The sequence below is a fragment of the Amblyomma americanum genome, chromosome 1, assembly GCF_052857255.1.
Source record: "Amblyomma americanum isolate KBUSLIRL-KWMA chromosome 1, ASM5285725v1, whole genome shotgun sequence".
Classification (NCBI taxonomy): Eukaryota; Metazoa; Arthropoda; class Arachnida; order Ixodida; family Ixodidae; genus Amblyomma; species Amblyomma americanum.
This window is the reverse complement of record NC_135497.1, coordinates 557,935,577-557,956,433: the sequence shown is the minus strand read 5'-3', so window position 1 is coordinate 557,956,433 and position 20,857 is coordinate 557,935,577. Positions and strand designations below refer to the sequence as shown.

Sequence of the window (20,857 nt, the reverse complement as noted above, 5' to 3'; positions counted from 1 at the left end):
CTGGTTGAGTAAAGGCATCAATGCATTTCACCCACATTTTATGTTGCGCTAAAGCATTCAGCTATGTTTGCATTGCTATTTATATGCTTAAATGTCTATAAAGCAAATCACATATTTAGTCTGTGATCATATTAATGTGCACCTGTAATTCAAACAAAAATCCCTTGGCCCTTGAAGTTTGAAGTAATGAGAGTCTACTGTATGCAGATCAACCAGGTTGTGTTGGCTCAGTAGCATAGCTGTTTTGTCTTCACTTGGATGAGTAGACCTCCAGACGAAAGATTCTTTCCATCATATTCCTCATACCTTCCTTTCGAGCAGAGGCTTTTGCCGAACTGAGTGCACATTAAAACTTGAGGTGATAAATACATTGCTTCGGTGCGAACCTGTTTTCGACAGATCATTTTTTTAGGAGGGGGGCGTCAGCCACGTCTTGATCAAGACCCCCACTGCCACCGTATGCAGTTTCTACCTGCCGATAACAACTTGGGTATGGGGGCTCATACGTGTTGGCACCAAGCACCGTCACCTTGAGACTTTAGGCGGGGCTGTACTGAGTTGAAGTGTTCCTCTTCGTTTGTTATCTTACAGCGACAGATTACTGAAAGTCTTTGAGGTCCTTAAAGAATGTCTTTAGAACTCCCCTACACTGGAGTCAAGAGACAAGAATGTGAATTACCTTGTAAAACCACTGCAACTGCTTGAAGGAAGTGACTAACATGCCATGCACACTTAACAGATACTCATCAATCGTGGTCAACATTCTGGAAACCTGCTGAAGTAAAGTCCTTTATTCAAAATCTTTCACAAAATATGTGCTATAACGTGACTGTCAACAGAAAGCTGCTGGGCTCCTATGACTTGCTCAGGCAGCTACAGCCTTGTAAAGGTATGAAAATAAATGTGTGTGCACACAAAATAGGATTTTCAAAGATGTACACAATGCTAAAAGATCGCTTGAATTAAACTTGCCTTACTATAACATGCATTAGAAAAACGTGCAACCAAGCATCATAGCAGCTGACTTTATCCCACATTCAACCAGTGTGATGCAAGAACATTCTGAAGTCACAGCAAGAAATTAAAGTGGCACCTGCAATATGGGAAGCACCGCAATAGCACGAAAACACTCGCTGTTATTCTGCTATAATTTGTGGATAATGCAATATGGAGGTAAAATATTCTTGAGTATTTCCTGTTGTCTGGGATTTGTTGTTCTGCAATAGAATGTTGCGGCCACACACCTGCCATCTCGAATCCATTACCATTTCAACAGTAACTTGGGCCTCCAAACCTGGCAACATTGCACGATATTCTGTGCGCAGTAATCAACAGATGGAAACGAATTTCATGAGCTTCACACTGTGCCTTTCTACAAAAGCTGAAGGTCTGCATCGAATTCTCATAATGGGCTGTCTGCGTACTTTGCCATAAGCCAGAGGGGAAGGGTCCTGCACTATTGGCATGTTGGCTTTTGACAGGACTTGTTCATCTTTAGTCTTTACTGAGCACTACTGAAGGCAGCTACATTTTCACCATCCAGAGGGAACTGCACACACAGTTGCAGTGCCACAGCTAGGCTACTAGTTGACTGGCTAAAGGCCTGACCTCACATCCAATCACATGAGCGGTGCCTGAACATGCTACTATGCCCTTTCCAGTGCCGACCAAATTTCGCATCTAATGTGCTAACATGTGTGACAAGAAAGCCAATGCCGCTGCTGCCAGTTGAGATCACATCAGGTCAAGGATGGAGTCTGCATCTTGCATGCAGCTGCTCGCACAAAGCGCTCATACATCTGGGTGGCCACGGTGCAAGCATAGCTCATGTCCCGGCGCTTCATGAGGTTTGGATCCATGCAGACCGAAACCAGGGCACGCAGCTGGAAGAACAAACAACAGATACAGGCACACTGTAGAAGTCACTTCTCTCTTCTGACCTGCCCTGACTAGATGGCTATATATATTTTTTTATTTCTCAAAAGGTTTAGATTATTTAAACATCACGCACGACTACCAACATAAAGAGGGCGTCAAGTGCACATGCACTTGACCCCCTAAAGAGCAAAGAAAGCCTTAGGAGCAATGCAAAAAGGGAAAGCAGCTGGTGATGATCAGGTAACAACAGATCTGTTAAAGGACGGTGGGGAGGTTGTGCTAGAAAAACTAGCCACCCTGTGTACACAATGCCTTATGACCTCGAGCGTACCGGAAGCTTGGAAGAATGCTAACATTATCTTATTCCATAAAAAACGAGATGTCAAGGACTTGAAAAATCACAGACCGATCAGCTTACTGTCCCTAGCGTATAAGGTATTTTCTAAAGCAATCGCTAAAAGGGCAGGACAACCTTAGACTCCAATCAACCAAATGAACAGGCAGGCTTTTGTAAATGATACTCGACAATAGACTATATTCACACTGTCAATCAGGTGATAGAGAAATGCGCAGAATATCACCAACCCCTATATATAACGTTTATAGGATACATATATGACGGAAGCCAACAGGAGCATAGGGGATGGATTTTTTATTTTCTAATAATTAGTGGTTTTTTATCAATGGCAGATTAAAAGAAGAAAAAGAAAACAACCACATGCCGCCAGTGGGATCCGACCCCACGACCTCAGAATTTCGCGTCCGGTACTCTACCAACTGAGCTACGGTGACAGCTGTTCACTCCTCTGCTTTCGGGGTATTTATGTGTAGTGTAAGCGAACTTGAGAGTGTTCACCAGTGCCACCCTCGTCCATAGCGGCGGACGTAGTACGTCCTGTATTACCATGAGTGCCACATAGGAATGTGGCCGAATGGTTAGGGTGAAGGTTGTGCGAGAACCCTCTAATGCTACCTATGGCATCAAGACTGCCAGAACCGAGGCCCACAAAACAGCACTAATTTAACACAAACCACACAGAAACACAGACAGGACGGGTGCTGACTCCAATTTCGTTTACTGAAGGCCACATGTTGCGCATATATATATATATATATATATATATATATATATATATATATATATATATATATATATATATATATATATATATATATATATATATATATATATATATATATATATATATATATATATATATATATATATATATATATATCCCAAAGATGGTGAACGCCTGCGCATTTCCACTATGTAAAAAAAAAAACATCAAACAGATGAAAACGTCTGAAATTAGAGGGTAGATTCCTCTTCGTCGCATATTTTTTAGCAGCCTGTGTTCAGTTGCTCACAGAGAAATAGAAGTGGTGCTGACACACGTCACCTCTCTTTGTGATAAAAATGCTTCTGCCAGTTCGCGAGCTAATCTATCTTTACTTCTAGAATTTTGATTTCCCAAGTCATGGTTGAGTTTTTTTTTTTTTATCAGTGCAGGAGCGGCAATGGGCAGGTAGATTTTCGAATGAATCTGTCATGTTTTCTAACGATCTTTCATGTTCCTGAGCACAATGGTTGACGCAGCGCTCAGTTTGACCAACATATACCTTGCCACATGAAAGGGGGATCTCGTAAACCATACCTGTGGCACACGGTACGTAGGGCTTAGTGTGTTTCGTTCCACAGCCAGATGTTGCATTGGCACCGCTGCTAACCTTGGAGCACATCTTGGCCAATTTGCAAGAGGCGGAGAATTTTTAGATTGTGGGACACCTTGTGAGTACACGGTATCACCATTGGTTTGGCTTCGCTGAAATCTTTTCGGCGTTGCCCCTCTGGCCTACCCTTGAGTTTCTGCAGCGGTGGCTCAGTCACGGCAGTCAAGATGTGGTCAGGGAACCCTGCCTTACGCAGTCTTTTTACCTCACCCTGCGAGAGCATGACTTGAGGAGTGCAGATTCCATTGATTTGATTCCATTGTTTTTGATTGAGCCGAATCGAACGGTTAAAAATATTTCTTGGCCCTAGGAAGGTAGCGCCAGCAAACACTTCCGTCCCCCAGCTTAATGTTCAGGTCCAAATATTGGAGGCAGTCCTGCAGAGTACGTAGTGAGGCTGATGATGACTGCGAAGTGCACATGCTTCTGTCATTCGCTCCTAAGACATCAATTGGAACTTTTGACCTAGTCTGACGTAGCTTTCAAGAAACCTTCAAAACCAGCAGCCAATAGTACAGTATGGGTTTTTACTCACCTCGTCAGAATAAAGGTTGCTTGGAAGGGGCGGGTAGTCACTTGCAACTATCTTCTTGAAAAGAGAGACTAGGTTTTTGGTGTCACTGCTGAATGGGCACTGCAGAGCTGCCAACTGCCAACAAGAAAACATGAAGAACAATGCACACTGCAGTGAGCGAAGAGGAAATGCCTGGCAGCAGAATAGATAGAGGTGCTGGCTTCACTAAGGCGAGAGAAATCTTAATGTGATTGTTAAATTTGACAGGCGACATCATGAAACTAAAAACAAGGTCACTTTTCCCTCCCTTCGTGCCCACGTAATACATTACATGGCTACATTGTGCACAAATGGCAGCCCAGTGCGTGATGTAAAGTTTCATGTCAGAAACTGATCACAACTGAGGTGAAAGATTTTTTTATATATCCTCTAGCAATGTTTCAACCCAAAATAGGGAAGGTGGTTCAGAGAAGAAACTGACCGAAAAGGCTGTCTTCTCAGTACTATATTTTTAAAACAGAACAGCGCGCACTATGACAGGGGCACGAGGAAGACACGACACAGACGAGCGCTGACTGGCAACTCTGAGTTGCAAGTCGGCGCTCGTCTGTGTCGTGTCTTCCTCGTGTCCCTGTCAAAGTGCGCGCTGTTATGTTTTAAAAATGACTTACCAACTCGTCTAAGCATCCGTTCTCAGTACTATAGAGGGACCTAGCTGGAAACTAGCACAGGGGACTCTACAAATGTGGCCAGACGCATGCAGTCTCAAACTACCGCTCCCGCTTGTGCCCCAGCTTGCTTCGGTCTCCTCATGCTTTGTCTAGCATCAAACGTGTTGCTGAGCACAGGCAGAGACAGGACCCCTACCCAGCAGTCTGTAAAACCCTAGAGCCATCCTGGAGCCCGAGTTCTCTGTTACACGTCTCTTCCTTCTCCTTTTCGGCCAATGATGCCAAGACGACCTTGGTGTGGGCTAGTTGGTTCATACTGCTACGACACAGACTGACAAAGCGCAACGGAACTAGGACGAGGAGAAGAAACACGAAACACAGGACAGGCACTACTACCAACTTTTATTGCGTCATAAAAAACCAGCACAATTTATACCATTCACATGGACCACGTGATACACTGTCAGCCAGTGGAAATTGCGAAGGAAAAAAAACAATTCTGCCATAACCCTGGTCAACCTGGTTGCTGTCACCAACTGCAAGTCGAGAGTGCTGTCGTACTGCCTCAAGAGAAGAATAATCCCGCTAGAGGTTCAGGCCTTAATTGGTGGACTGGCGCCTTCCTGGGGCCACGCACGACGCGTAGGCAAGACAAGTGAGGTTGTACCAGGACTGTCTCAGATGTATCATCCAGGACGAGTGTTGCAGCCGTGGAGAAGCCAGGAAATTACAGGACTATAAGAGGCTCGCAGCCCAAAGCACAGAGTTTCTGTGGCAGCGAGCACGCCTCAGCTTCCCTGTTAAGAGCAAAGGAAAAAGCCTCGAACAAAATCAAGTCACCGTGCTCGGAGGCGCCAGACTTCCAGAGGACATCAAGGATATTCTGCAGAAAGGGCCTAAGTACTCATATGAGCCGACGGAATACATAATAGACTGCGGAATTATTTTAGATATGGAATTCATTTTTACAATGAAGAGCATGGCACTTGGAATACACTCATGTGGTACCCCATTTTCCTGAATGAATTCTTTCGAAGGAATGGAATCTAGGCACACAAGAAATGAACAGTCGGAAAGAAAATATTTGAAGAAGTTAATCATCCTGCCACTGATACCTAGGTCCGCTAGGTCGGAAAGAATCCCAAACCTTCAGGTGGTATCGTTAGCCTTTTCCATGTCAAAATATACTGTCAGACAGTCTGTATATAAACGCTTCAGGGACTCTGTCTTCAAGGTGAATGAGACTGTCATTTGTAGAACATGCTTACGTTTCTGGACGATTCGATGAATGATGAGAAAGCGGCAACGCTGAAGCTTGTCAAGAATGCCTTTATTCCGTCGCGGCAGCCGGGCAGGTAAAGCACGTGCAGCATTCTGCTGTGGCGCATATATTGTCCCCTGATACGAGGATTTTTCATACGCGTCATCATGAACAAGATAACACAACAATACGTTCCGCATGACAGAGGGTGTTATCAGCAGAAGAACATAACAAGGGATTTTGTTTTCAAGGTGGACGAGATGGTCATTTTGTAGAACATGCTTTTTTAAATCCACAATGGTTGATATCAAGAAGTTCACACGATTCAAGAGTAGACATTAATCTAATATTTAGGACACTTTCAAAACATTTGGCAAGACAACTCGCGAGAGCTATTGGCCTGCCGAGGTAGGCGGCTTTCGAGGTTTCAGGAGTGGCACTATCAAGGCCTTTTTCCAAGCCTCTGGCATTTTCCAGATTCCCATATTTTGTTAAAGGATTTCAGAAGAGCATCTACAGCAGCTTTAGACAAGTAGGCAATCATTTCGTATTGTATTTCATCAGGGCCGGGTGGTGTCTGTTTGGCAGTGGACAGTACTGTAATGATTTCTCACGGTGTAATAAAATTATTGTAAGGTTTGTATTGCTACTTGTCAGCAGTTGTTATGTCCTCGCACTTCAAAAAAGACTATGTGTAGTGCGAGGAACTATAAACTTTGGAGAAATGTTTCCCTATTAAGTCTGGCTTTCGGTAATATTGTAAGCATTGTAAGCTATCAGAAAAAGAATTGTGAAAAGAGAAAAGCTGCCATTAAGTTTACAAACTTGTTCCCCCACTCATTCGGATGCAATTGAACTGTTAATGAATGATACACAGTTTTGCCACGAAGTTTTTGCAGCACTGTGATGGACGTGCCATGCTTCTGCTTGCGCCTTTTTAAAACTGATTAGGTTTTGTGTGTTAAGCATCTTGGGCAGAAATGATTCCCCAAAACAAAAGTTGGTGCATATGTGTAGCGCCACAACTTTCGGGCTAACCTGAGCTATTTATGTTAATTGCTGTGGCAGCCGCTAGATGTCACTACATGTAGAAAAATATGTTGACATTAGTCGTCTGCACATTCTACTGTGAGTGAATGTAGAGAGATAGATGTCCACCTGGAACAGCGTGTAAACATAAAATTCTCTGTGAAGCTTGGCAAGATAGCCACACAGACGTTTGAGCTCCTTCGTGACGCTTACGCCGAGACATTATCGCGGGCGCGAGTTTTCGAATGGCACAAGAGGTTCATTTCGGGGAGAACGTCGGTGAAAGACGACACAAGGCAGGGGTGCCCTTCAACCTCACGGAATGAAAACAACGTGGCTCGGATTAGGGAAATCGTACAGCAAGGCCGCACCATTACAGTCCCCATGCTACGAGATGCTCTTGAGATTAGTAAGACAACATGCCACCAAATTTTGCATAGCTGAATGCCAGACTTGTGCCGCACTCCCTCACACAGGACCAGAAGGACATGCAGGCATCAGTGAGCGCTGATTTGCTCTCCGAGGCAGAGAAGGATGCTGCATTCGTCGACAGCATCATTGCTGAAGACGAAACATGGTGTTTTCAATACGATCCTCAAACAAAGAGGCAGAGCGCCGAATGGCGGTCCACAAGCTCTCTGGCATCGAGAAAGGTGCGGCGACAGAAGACCAAAACAAAGACGATGCTGATAGTTTTCTTCGATGCCAGAGGTGTCATCCACCATGAGTTCGTCCCACAAGGGCAGACGGTAAATCAGGAGTTTTATATCCGCGTGCTCCAACACATGCGTGACGCATTGCGACGCCGTAGTCCTGACTTATGGGCATCTGGACAATGCAGCCTTTTCCACTATAACGCAAGGCCGTACACTGCTCTCAGCGTGACAAAATTTCTCGCCAAGCACAGCATTACTGTATTTCCCCATCCGCCATACTTCCGTGACCTCTCCCCATGCGATTTTTTCCTGTTTCCTCGTGTGAAGAGAGCCCTAAAGCGTCGCTGGATGGGGAGCGTGGAGGCCATTCAAGACGCCACGACAAAGGAGCTGACAGCCCTGCCAAAAGAAGCGTTTTTCAACTGTTTCCAAGACCTCAAGAAGCGTTGGAAGCTGTATACAGTTAAACCTCGATGTAACGAACTTCAGTGTAACGAAATCCTCGATGTAACGAAGTATTTCAGTTTCTATAACTTCGCTTCCATAGAACACAATGTATTTTCAACCTCTGTATAACGAAGTAGTTCTGGTGCACTTTCAACGTAACAAAATTTTGTTGCTGGCTCGAGATGAACCAAAATAATTTAATAAAAGTATACTGCGAAGTTTAGTGGTTGAAAAGTGTGCGCGCACTAACCTGCGCCCCTAAAAACGGCCGCGGCGCAGCTGTACATGGCTGGCAATCACAATGATGATGACGGATGGATGGATGGATGGATGGATGGATGGATACGGCTGAACCCTTTACATCGGGCGGTGGCTCAAGCCACCTAGCCATGTCTTGTGAAATTTTACTCCTGTCTTGCTTTTAGCCACCAATCAGATAACCTTCGCTTGGTTACTTCTAACCTCTTAAAATCCACTTTCCCTTCACTATCCCTAAACCACAATGCCTTGGGTAAGTCAGCCCCGCTGCCTTCCACTGTAGGGTGAAGCCCTTTACAGAAAAGTATCAAGTGTTCAGCCGTTTCCTCCTCCTCTCCGCACGCAATGCACAAAGTGTCTATCTCCTGATACCTGACTCTATACGTCTTAGTCCGCAAAACTCCAGTCCTGGCCTCAAACAACAAAGAACTTCCCCTACAATTATCATAGATATTTTCTTTGACAATTTCCTGTTTAAAGGTCCGGTATGTTTCTAGTGCCGATTTCGTCAGCATCCCTGTTTTCCACAAAGCTCTCTCTGTTCCTTTAACCTTTTTCTTAAACGATAATTGCTGATTTGCCCCCTTACTGCTGTCCAGATATTTGCTTGTCAATTGTCTAGTTCGCTTTCTCCATTTCGTGTCAACATTCTTTATATACAGGTATCTGAAAACTTTCCTAGCCCACCGCTTTTCCTCCATCCTTCTCAATCGTTCCTCAAATGCTATCTTACTGCTAGCCTCTCTGCTCTCGAAAGACGCCCATCCCATATCACCCTGTACCCCCTGATTTGGTGTATTGCCATGTGCTCCCAAAGCTAACCTCCCTACTCCCCATTGCCTAATTTCCAGCCTTGCTTGAACATCTGGCCTCATACACAGGACCGCATTCCCGAAGGTCAGGCTAGGGACCATCACCCCTTTCCAGATCTCCTCTTACCACCTCATACCTATTGTAATTCCACAGTGCCCTATTTTTCATGACAGCTGCATTCCTACTAGCTTTATTCATTACATATTTTTCATGCTCTGTCAGATACTCAACACTGTTATTTATCCACACCCCAAGATACTTGTACTCATTCACTACTTTTAGCACGAACTCCTGTATTCTATGCTCGTCGCCCTCTTCATTAAATGTCATGACTGCAGATTTTTCCTTACTATACTTGAAGCCTAATCTATCTCCCTCTGTACTGCATATGTCTAACAACTTCTGCAGGTCTTCCTTGTTGTCAGCCATTATCACTATATCGTCCGCATATATTAGTCCCGGTAATGTTTGTTTAATCAATTCCCCTTGCTTGAAAAAAAGATAGGTTGAAACCTAGTCCACTCCCCTCTAGCTTGGCCTCCAAACCTTGCAGGTACAACATGAACAACAAAGGGGACAGAGGACATCCTTGTCTAAGCCCCCGCTGTATCTCTACAGGCCCTGATACATTTTTTTCCCATTTTATGAGCACTCTGTTACCTCTATATATATCTTTTAAAAGATTAATTACTCCATTTTCCACATCCAATGTGCCCAATATGTCCCACAAATGCTCCTGAGTAACGTTGTCATAGGCTCCCCTAATATCCAGAAATGCTAGCAATAAGGGCCTATGTTCCTTTTCCGCAATTTCTATACACTGTGTCAATGAAAATAGATTGTCGTCCAACCTCCTTTGTTTCCGGAACCCATTCTGTAGTTCCCTTAACACCCCCTCGTTCTCCACCCAAGCCTGCAGTCTATCCTTTATAATTTGCATCACCACCCTGTAAACCACAGATGTCACTGTTATGGGGCGACAGTTACTTACGTCTGCTTTGTCCCCCTTTCCCTTATATATCATGTTCATTCTACTTAATCGCCATTCATCGGGAACTTTCTCATCCACTATCATTTTGTTCACTACCTGTATTAATGTTTGCTTGGATTTTGGTCCTAACTTCTTTATCAACATAATCGGGATACCATCTGGTCCTGTTGATGTGCCACTAGGAACCTTCTTCTCTGCCCTTTCCCACTCTCCTTGCTCAAGTGAAGCTATTGCTGTAACCGGTCTATCCTCCTTCGATAAATTATGTACCACGTGCTTTGCTGAAAATTTTTCCGTCATCCTTGTTCCTATGTGTTTTATTGCTTCATCCCCTTCTAGTCGAATACCTTCATCTGTAACAATAAACCTTTGTTCTAGCCTAGTTTTATTACTCATTGCATTTAGATGCTTCCAGAATTTTTGGGCTGCTTTTCTATCCTTTTTATTTACTTTTGACATCCATTGGGCACCCTTTCTTCTAATTTTCTCATTAATCAAATAGGATGCCTCCCTTCTACACTTTATGAAGGTATCCCATTTTCTGTCTACTTCGGGTTTTGGTTCCCCCCTCTTCTTGGAATATCTGTGTTCCCTGGATGCTTCCTTGCGCTTTTCTATTGCCCTCTTGACCTCCTCATCCCACCAACTCTTGGGTTTGCATCTTTTCCCTTTTAGCTTTACTCGCACCTTAGCTAGCTCTAGCTCCAGTAATCGAGTTAATTTGGTATAAGTCCATTCTGTTTCACTATCCTCAAAAATTACTTTCTCGATTTGTTTGGCTGCTACTTCCAATTGCTTTTCTGAGTAAAAATTCCCCCCTGATTGTTCATCTTGCTTCAGTCCTGCATTGCTTTTTCTTCTGAAGCTCAACTTGATACGCTTGTGGTCACTACCTAGACTTCTGGAACCATGTTCAACTATGCTCATTACCGCTAATCTATTATACATCCTCTGTGACATTAGTGCATAATCTATCGTCGAGTGCAGACTCCCCGCCTCCCATGTTATGAGCCCTTCACACTTCTCGGTGCTGTTGCATACAACTAAATCATGCCTGTCACACATGTCCTGCAGCATGCTTCCTGTCGAATCCGTGTACCCATCCAGGTCTTCTATGTGTGCATTCATGTCGCCTAATATAATTATCTCGCCCTGTCCTCCTAGCTCATCAATGTCGCTTGCAATACATTCTAACATTTTCCTGTTTTCCTCTTTGGCATTAACCCCTGTCCACAGGTATACAAAGCCAAGGAGTGTTTGCTTGCCTGCCACTGTTCCTTTTAGCCATAAATGTTCCCTGCATCCCAGTCTAACCCTTTGAAAATTCATACTTTTATGAATGAATGCCCCAATTCCACCTCCCTTTCTGCTGCCCTCTGTTCTATTGCAATATTCCCATGCGTAGTCTGGGTTACAGGGTGGTTGCTCCATGTCTCTAAGATGTGTTTCCGCTAAACCATATACCATTAATTCCTCCTGTCTTAACTGTTCTTCTATTTCCTCCCATTTCAGTCTATTCCTGCCACCTTGCATGTTAATGAAACCTATATCTGAATTAACTTGGCCCTTGCGCTTGCGTCTCTTTCTTCCCCTATGGTTCCATTGTCCGTTTGATCTTAATTCTTCCTTCTCTACACTGGTTCCTTCAGAGCTCTGGGTCCCCCCAAAAAAGCTGTTGCCTGGCGACCTATCCTACTACCCACCTTCTTGCCAGTGGCCCCACCGTAGTGGATGCCATCCTGTGCAAAAGGGTGGGGCCTAACCTCGTACACTTCCCTGTTGACCTCCATCACCTCGTATCTTAGTCGTCGACTCAATAGCCTAATTAGCCGATTAGTCTCCACGACCCTCCTTTCCGTTTCGCGAGCCTGCCTCTGGACCTCTGGGATTGTGCATATGGTCACATGCACACTCTCAGAGGCCTCTCTAAGCCTACGCATCCCCACCTCCAACTGCGTCTCAAGATTCTGGCTCCTCCCCTGCAGTACATCATTGAGACCAGCATGGATGACCACAAGGTGTTCGCCATCCATGCTGCACCACAAGGCACCATAAGGTGCCGTTTGCCGCGCCATCTGGGGTAGCACGGGTGACACTGCCGAACGTTGTGTCGAGTAAGTCCGCTAGAGGACACTAGCATCGACACATTCAGTCGCGCAGTTTTCTCGCCCACGCAGTCTAGGCCTTGCCACCGAAGCGTGCACGGCAAGTTTTCTGACGGTTTTGTGCTGCTGAAGTGTACGCGTCGATGTGTCTCGCGCTGTGTTTTTGTGCGCGCGTCTGACATCTCGGAAAGAATGAGTGGGAAACGCAAAGTCCTAGCTCTTGAAGAAAAGGCGAATGTGCTCAAAGCCGTGGAAAATGGTGAAAAGAAGAAGGATGTCGCCGTCCGGTTCGGCATACCGCAGAGCACCCTTTCGACGATTTTGAAAGCAAAAGACTCTATCCTCGAATCCCTGAAGAACGGAACAAACGCTCAACGAAAAAGGTTGAAGGTTCCCACTTTCGAAGATGTGGATAAGGCGGTCTTTGCATGGTTTGTGTCGGTTAGGGAACAGAACATTCCCATATGCGGCGCATTACTGCAAGAAAAGGCGAGGAATTTTGCCTGTCTGTTCGGCCACGACGATTTTCAGGCCAGCAGCGGGTGGCTGCACCGCTTCAAAGCCCGTCATGCTATCGTGGGCAAAATCTTAAGTGGTGAATCAACATCAGCTGACACGACAGGATCGGCTTCTTGGGTCGACACAGAAGTGCCGAAGATCTTGGCGCACTATGATCCAGCCGACGTCTACAACGCCGACGAAACGGCATTGTTCTATCAGATGCTGCCGTGTCGTACGTTGGCATTAAAAGGTGAAAAGTGTCACGGTGGGAAACATAGCAAACTGCGCATCTCGGTCTTGCTTTGTGCCAACATGGATGGCAGCGACAAGCGTGTGCCGCTCGTGATAGGGCGCAGCAAGAAGCCGCGGTGCTTCAGCAATTCGCGCCAGCTGGAAATACAGTACGCATCTGACGCGTGATATTTTCCGTCGCTGGCTGCAAGCCTTCGACGCGGACATGAAAACCGCTGGACGCAAAGTGTGCGTCATCTTGGATAACTGCTCCGCACACCACATTAAAGATTTAGAACTGTCGCAAGTTGAGGTGAAGTTTCTGCCGCCGAACTGCACGTCACTAATTCAGCCCCTGGACCAGGGCATAATAAACAGCGTAAAGTGTGCATATCGCCGGCGGCTAATTGACAAGCTGCTGCTTGACCTCCGACTAGAACGCCCCACTAAAGTGGACTTGTTTCAGGCCCTTGAGATGTTGTCCGCGTCCTGGAACTCCACCTCAAAGGAGATTTTTGATAATTGCTTCCGCAAAGCGGGCTTCAAGACAGCTGAAGCAGCTAGTTCTGAAGCGGACTTGCCCGCGCTGGAAGAAGAGGCGCTTGATGAGAGGTGGCAGCGTCTTCGCAGCGACGGTGCCATCCCGGAAGGAGTCGAGCTGGATGACTATCTTTTTGGAGACTCCTGTGTCCTCGCGACGGAGGAGGTGACGGTGGAAACGAACGTGAACGACGTGTTGGGAAACTCTCAAGACGACAGCGAAGGCGAAGCCGACGATGAGTGCGACATCCCAACCACTCGCGAAGTGGCCGACGCGATTGACGTGCTCAAGCGGTTTGCTAGCGCAGAAGAAGACCAAGATGCCATCCAGTCACTCTGGGCATACGAACGACGTGTGACGCCTTTGTTGATGAAGAAAAAAGCGCAGAAAAAGATAACAGTCTATTTTCACCATTAATAAAGCGTTTTGCCGTGCGTGCACCGCACTCACAACACGTTTTGGAAGTTCCTTTGCATGCTGGGAGGCGAATTTCGGCGTAACGAAATTTCAATTTAACGAAGTAAAGTGCCGATTTTTCCGACTTCGTTATATCGAGGTTTAACTGTATAGACTGCAAGGGAGACTTTCGAAGGGGTGCTGCACAAATGATTTCAATGTTAAACGCATTTTTTTTTAATGAACTCGGTCTCGAAACTTTACGGGCAAAGGGTGTATGTACACCTGGACAATTTAACAGTATCGTGCACCCATCAACCCGCATGTTTGTCAGCACCTTATCATCATGGCCCGGAGCGGCGAAAACAAACGAGGTACGCGCATTTGTACACATGCGCTTACTCTCGCTTCTTTCACCGCTCTGTGCCATGATCTCTACTGCTTTCACACGGATGCATTCGCCAGTCACAGGCAGCGATCTTGCACGCTGCTGCCGGACAAATTCCGCAACCTTTCCTTCCAATTCCGGATACGCTGCGGTCCGCCCACGGCATGATGTTTTCTTCTGGTTGCCACAAGTTGTGATAAGCAGCTTCTGCCTCCGCCAGTACCAAATGCTCTTTTCAGTGTGGGAGTTTCGGAGTGCCGTACCCTTCCCTGGACGGCGAGGCGCACCGTGGAGGCGCAGGAAAGCGGACGCTTTCCTCCTTCCCCACGGGCGAGTAGCCAGAAGGTCTGCTCGACAGCGCTGCGCCGCCTCCTTCCTCAAAACCGGTCGCAAACGCGCACCGCCAGGCGCCGCCGAAGCGGTCGCTGATTGGCCGAATGTGCCAACGGGCAAGTGCGCCGAGATCGGCGGGTACCGGCCGTGGCCGGAGAGAGACGCGACAATGAGCCGCGACAGCGAGAGGACGTCAGGTAATTACCTCCCTTCTTCCCTCTTGGCTGTCGTCATCTTGCCCCGTCAGCTGCACGATCAAGCCAGACAGCAAGGGTCGCAGACAAAGATTCAAGCAGCCAGCGACTTTGGGAGAACCCAATAAACCCGGGAAAGCGTCCTGTTCCGTGTTGTGTTAATTTCGCTTTTCCGCTGCGCCACCATGAGAATGGCCGCGCGTGGTGTGCGATACCGGGAGCTCGGAGTTCACGGCCTAGACCTCAAAGGAGGCTCGACGGCCTAGAAAGAACCCCCACAACTGGCGCCTCAACGTGGTTCTCATGCGCAGACGCGCTTGAGCAACTCGCTCCCGGCAAACATGGTGGATCCGCAGTCTACACTGCCTGATCTGATGTGGCCCACAGAGCTCGGCCAGGGGTCTAGGGAATGCCCTGCCCCAGGCACTCCAGCAGCGGACTCAGCTCAACAGACGGGACGACACACCGCCGCAGGCGCGACGTACAGGACACCGTGGATGCCAGAAAACTCCACCAGATGCCATGGTATCAGCACGCCAGGCCTTGGCGCTCACCCATCATCGGCGCGTGCCGCCTGGGAACAGGCGGGCACATCGCCCTTCGTCTCACACCTGCCAAACAGCACAACCGAGACCGCGCAACATGTGACGAGGTCACCGCTCATCACAGCTCTTGACAGCGAGACACCCGCAAACGCGACAAATCTCGCCGAAGTTCTGGCAAGCGCGTTACAGCAAGCACTGCAATCCGCACAGCCCAGCCCGCGGATCAGAACTCCGATCCCCAAGTACAGTGGCTACCAGCGATCAAACGAGCGCTAACCACTTTTTGCTGGCTCTCGTCCAGTAAGGTCAGACAACTGGCACGAGTGAGCGTGATATGCTTCGGAGAGTGATCCGGGACGGAAGGGCATTCAGCTACAAAAGCGCAACGTGCCCCTCCAACTCGTGCGGGGAAAGGCGTGCTCCGGTGGTGATGCGTGCCTTGTCGTGCGATGGAATCAGCGTAGACGATGACACCACTTCATTCACCTGCCTGGACTCATGGTCCCCGCCATTCTCGGACGAGATTTCTTGGCAAAATCGGCAATCGTAGCTGACATCGGCAACGGCGGCTACCGGGAAAGCCCGTTCACGCCACTCAAGCCGTTCGCTACCGCGCCCGCCGCGGCTGCTCGGATGTCAAACGTCGAAGTGGAGAGGAGGAATGTCTCCCGAGAGAACAACGCTCCCCCCCAGCCGCTGGAGTCATTAGCTGCGGCCTGTCCCCGACACCGCGGCTTTTGTGCGGACAAGGACACGAAATTACACAGTCTCCTCGCAAACGCGGGTGACTTGACAGAGCGTGAGCGCAGCCGCATCTTCTCCTTGTTAGCGACTTCAAGGAGATATTTACGGACCACCCCGGCTGCACACAACTGGTGCAGCACCGCATCGAAACAGCGGACGCACAGCCTTGGAAATACAATCCCAGACTGGTCAGCCCCGCCAAACGGCAGGCGGTTGACGCGGCGCTGCAAGAGTTGCTCGATAAGGGCACTGTTCACCGCTCAACGAGTCCCTGGGGATTCCCAGTCGTACTCGTCCCGGAAAGGACGGTAGCTCGTGCTTGTGCGTGGACTACAGGCGATTGAATGCAGTCACACAGAAAGATGCGTACCCCTTCCCAAGCATTGACGATATCGTCTCAAACCTCGGAGGAGCGAGGTATTTTTATACCCTGGACGCTAGCAAGGGCTATCTCCAGGTAGAGATGCAACCAGGCGACGAGTGCATAACGGCATTCACATGCCACAGGGGTCTCTATGAGTTCGTTAGGATGCCCTTCGGTTTGTCCGGAAGCCCGAGCACCTTTCAGCGGCTGATTGACCGTGTGCTTGGCGACGCCAAATGGCATCATGCCCTCGCCTACCTGGACGACATCGTAATCTACTCCCGTACCTTCGAAGAGCACCTCGATCATCGCGGGGATGTCTTGAGAAGGCTCAGAGAAGCAGGCCTGACACTCAACCCCGCCAAAGCACAGCTGTGCAGAGCGGAAGTCAGCCTACTCGGCTACCGCGTGCGCCACTTTCTCGGGATGGTCGGCTACTACCGCCAGTTCATTCCTAACTGCATACGCCTGCAAGCCCCCCTGACAAAGTTGCTAAGGAAGGCAGCCCCGTGGGAATGGGGAGAGGAAGAGCAGACGAGTTTTCGTCAACTGGCTCAGGCCATCGCCGGTCACTGAAACTGCCAGACCTAGACAGGCCATTCATGATCCAGACAGATGCCTGCAATTTCGGAGTGGGCGCAGTGTTACTCCAGATGGAGGACGAACAACTCCGACCCGTGGCATTTACCAGCTGTGCGCTGACGCCGGCTGAGCGCAACTACTCAGTGGTGGAGAAAGAATGCTTGGCAATCATCTACGCACTACGAAAATTCGAGATGTACGTAAAAGGAACCAAGTTCACGGTCGAAACCGACCACATGGCATTGACATGGCTAACCAGCCTTCGTGAGCCGAGCGGAAGGCTCGCGCGTTGGGCCTGATGCTACAGTGCTTCGAATTCAAAGTGCGGTACCAAAAAGGGGCCACAAACGTGGTTGCCGACGCGCTGTGGCGCGCGCCGGTGAATGACCTCTTCCCAGACGGTGGAGACGAGGAGCCGCCGCAGCAACTTCCCCGCGTGTCGTTAGAGTGGAGCCGAGGGGATAAAGATCTCGCTCAATCGCATGCGCATCTCGTTGGTGTTCAGGTCCCCATCAAGAGGGCATTCAGCAGAAAAGAGCTTATCAAGGCTCAGCAGGAAGACTCGTACTGTCGGAGGCTGGTCGCTAGTCTTAGTTAAGAGACGGACCGCCCGACGAATCTATTCAAAGGGCGCCCGGGAACTGCAGCGAATGCGGTAGGCATGATCTCTAGTGCAGCTTGCAGTGCTGCGAGTGAGCTGGAGAGTTTCCTGCTTGATGTCGACGGAGCTTTGCTGAAATACGTGCCAGGCAAAGAGGACTCAAACAAGTGCTTCAAAGCCATCATCCCACACCAGCTCAGGCAAGCTGTGATGCAGCATTACCACAATGCGGACGGCCATGGGAGCGTGCCAAAGACATGGAAGAAACTGTGTCGGTTCGCTACCTGGCCTGGAATGAAGGTTGAAGTACGTAAATACGTACAAACCTGCCATGTCTGCCAGGACAGAAAGCCAAGAGGGGGAAGGCCATCCGGCTTGCTTCAGCCGACCGTGAGCACAAAGCCATAGAAAATCGTGGCTTGCGACCTGATCAGACTGCTGCGCGCAGCAAAAGAGGGCACAGATTCGTGCTGGTGGTCACTTGCCACTTGAGCGGGATCGCTGAACTCTATTTGCTGCGAAAAGCCACTACGAAGGAGATCCTGGAGAGAATCTCAGGATTATTCTGCCGTTTTGGATTCCCCGACCGGATGATCACTGACAATACATCGTACATCACGTATGTCAAAGGTTTTTCGTGACACGTGCGCAGCAATGGGAGTACGGCAGCAGAAAACGATGTGCTATCATCCACAGTCCAATGTGACAGAGCGTCGCAATTGTGATGTGAAACCTTTGCTCGGGGCATACGCCCGGACGCACAGCGACTGGGACGAGCACCTCGATGCCATCACTTTCGCACTGCGAATGCACGAAAACTGCTCTACGAGCTTCACGCCGGCTTTCCTGATGTTCGGGAGGGAGTTACAGACGCCAACGGACACTGCCCTTGCCAAAAGGAGGGCCTCTGCTCCAGCCGAGACGGCAGCTGCCGACTACGCACGGCGTGTGCGAGAACGCATAGAAAACGCAGTGAGGGTGGCCAGCTGCAATCACGCGAGAGCCAGGGCAAGCCAGATGGCGGCCTATGATCGAGCGCATCGGGCCTTGGAATTCCAAGTGGGAGATTTGGTTCTCAAACGCAACCACGCGCTCAGCGATGCGAACACGGGATTTGCGGCAGGCCTCGCGCCCAAATGGGCTAGCCCATTCATCGTTGCTGAGAAGCTCTCGCCACTTAACTACAAGCTGAGGAATCCGAACTCGGCTCGACTCAGCGGTCCCATCTATGTAGGGAAGCTAAAAAGATACTCCCAAAGGGATGTCGCCGTGGAGAGGGAGGCTCTGGCCATGCGAAATCACGGGGAAAGGTCGCTGACCCCAACGCACTCCTACAATACCTGCAGCAAGCGAAAGCGCTGCTAAGGGGACACAGTGGACGAAGGGAGCCCGAGCCGCGCCGAAGGCTAATTAGCGGACGAAGGACGGAGGGACCCCGGAAGATTGCACCCACCGGCACAAAGGGGCGGCCGAGGCCGCAAAGAAGTCACTGGACTTCAAAATTCCCAGAAGGGGACCACGCGATGACCTCGCCAACCCCTGCTCCTCAGACGAACCGTGACTTGTCTGAATGGCAAGCTACGACATATTAGAATCAAAGGAAAGAGCCAAAGGGGAGCGCGAACGCGTTTCCCAGAGGAAACTGCGGGAGGACGGTCGTCAGCCCACAGTGACCGCGGTGCTCACTTCGAACGCACCACCATGCAGGCATCGTCGCAATTGTCGGTGGAGCGAGCACGGGGACCCGTGCACGAGCGTCCGGCTGACCACCAGCGGCAACGGGCTCGCCGGCAATGGTCATGGAGAATTCGCGACCAGCTGGCGCCGCGGCCCCACGCAGGACCCCCGCCACGTCCACGGCAGCACGGAGGCCGCGACCGCAGCAGCATGGAGGCCGCGGTATGTTGAGACGGCAGCCGGCGCCGCGGCCACAAGCAGGACCACGGCCGCGACCGCAGCAGCACGGAGACCGCAGTACGTTGAGACGGCAGCCGGTGCCGCGGCCACAAGCAGGACCACGGCCGCGACCGCGGCGCAGCGGAGCAGCTCGCTGGCGGGCCGCAAGCGCCTGGCCCCCGCCACCAGCTTTCGGGGGCCGTGCCCGCATCTGCACCCCCCGGGTCATGCAGCCGGGCACCGAGGACCCGCTCTGGCCGGGACAGCCGGACCCCGATGGCCCGTCGCCACCTGGACACATCAGGCCGGCAATGCGCCACCAACTCCTATGTGAGCGTGGCGCCGTGGGATCGGCAGCTGCAGGTGGAGGCGGGCCTGGCGCGGGTCCCCTGCATTTTCCGGGGCAGCACCATCGCGGACCACCTGGCGGCGCACTCGGCCGCCGTGATGCCACCGGAGCCCGCGGCCGCGTACTGCACGGAGTGCGGCGGCTTGGTCGTCAGCCGGCGCACGCACGTCGCCTCCCGCTACCACCGGCAGCACCTAGAGGGGAGCGACCTCGATGCAGAGGTGGTGCGGGCCCGGATGGCCAGGGACCCTGTGTTCGCGGCCAGGGTGCTTCGGGTGGAGGTCGCCCCGGAGCCCCGAGCCCTGGTCGCACAACCCGGGCCCGGGACCGAGCCTCCTGCCACGACGCCATCCCCAGGAGCACTACCCCCAGAAGACGACGAGATCGGGGACATGGTGGTGGATTTTGATCTTCTGGGGGACTTATAGGCGGCAAATAAAGGTAAAGACTTTAATGGAATCATTGCAGTCTACCGTCCACTGAACTCAGGGGACGTTCGGTCTTTAGGGAGGAGGAGTGTGGGAGCTTCGGAGTGCCGTACCCTTCCCTGGCCGGCGAGGCGCGCCGTGGAGACGTAGGAAAGCGGACGCTTTCCTCCTTCCCCACGGGCGAGTAGCCAGAAGGTCTGCTCGAGAGCGCTGAGCCGCCTCCTTCTTCAAAACCAGTCGCAAGTGCGCATCGCCAGGAGCCGCCGAAGCGGTCGGTCGCTGATTGATCTAAGACATATAGAGTCAGGTACCACGAGATAGACACATTGTGCGTTGCGTGCGGACAGGAGGAGGAAACGGCTGAACACTTGATAGTTTTCTGTAAAGGGCTTCACCCTACAGTGGAA

The 20,857-nt window shown here is 49.9% G+C and overlaps 1 protein-coding gene across 7 annotated transcripts in view; it reads right to left on the bottom strand.

The window, feature by feature from the left end:
* Positions 1-762: 762 nt before the first annotated feature.
* Positions 763-20,857, bottom strand: part of LOC144116361 (serine/threonine-protein kinase Nek7-like) — a 131,526-nt gene continuing 111,431 nt past the window's right edge. For all 7 annotated transcript variants that reach the window (XM_077651136.1, XM_077651132.1, XM_077651133.1 and 4 more), the window contains 2 exons: positions 4,148-4,261; positions 763-1,883 (listed from right to left, as the gene is read on the bottom strand). In XM_077651136.1, the coding sequence (XP_077507262.1) occupies positions 1,740-1,883; positions 4,148-4,261 (258 nt within the window). In that variant the 3' untranslated portion in view covers positions 763-1,739. The remainder of the gene's footprint in view (positions 1,884-4,147; positions 4,262-20,857) is intronic.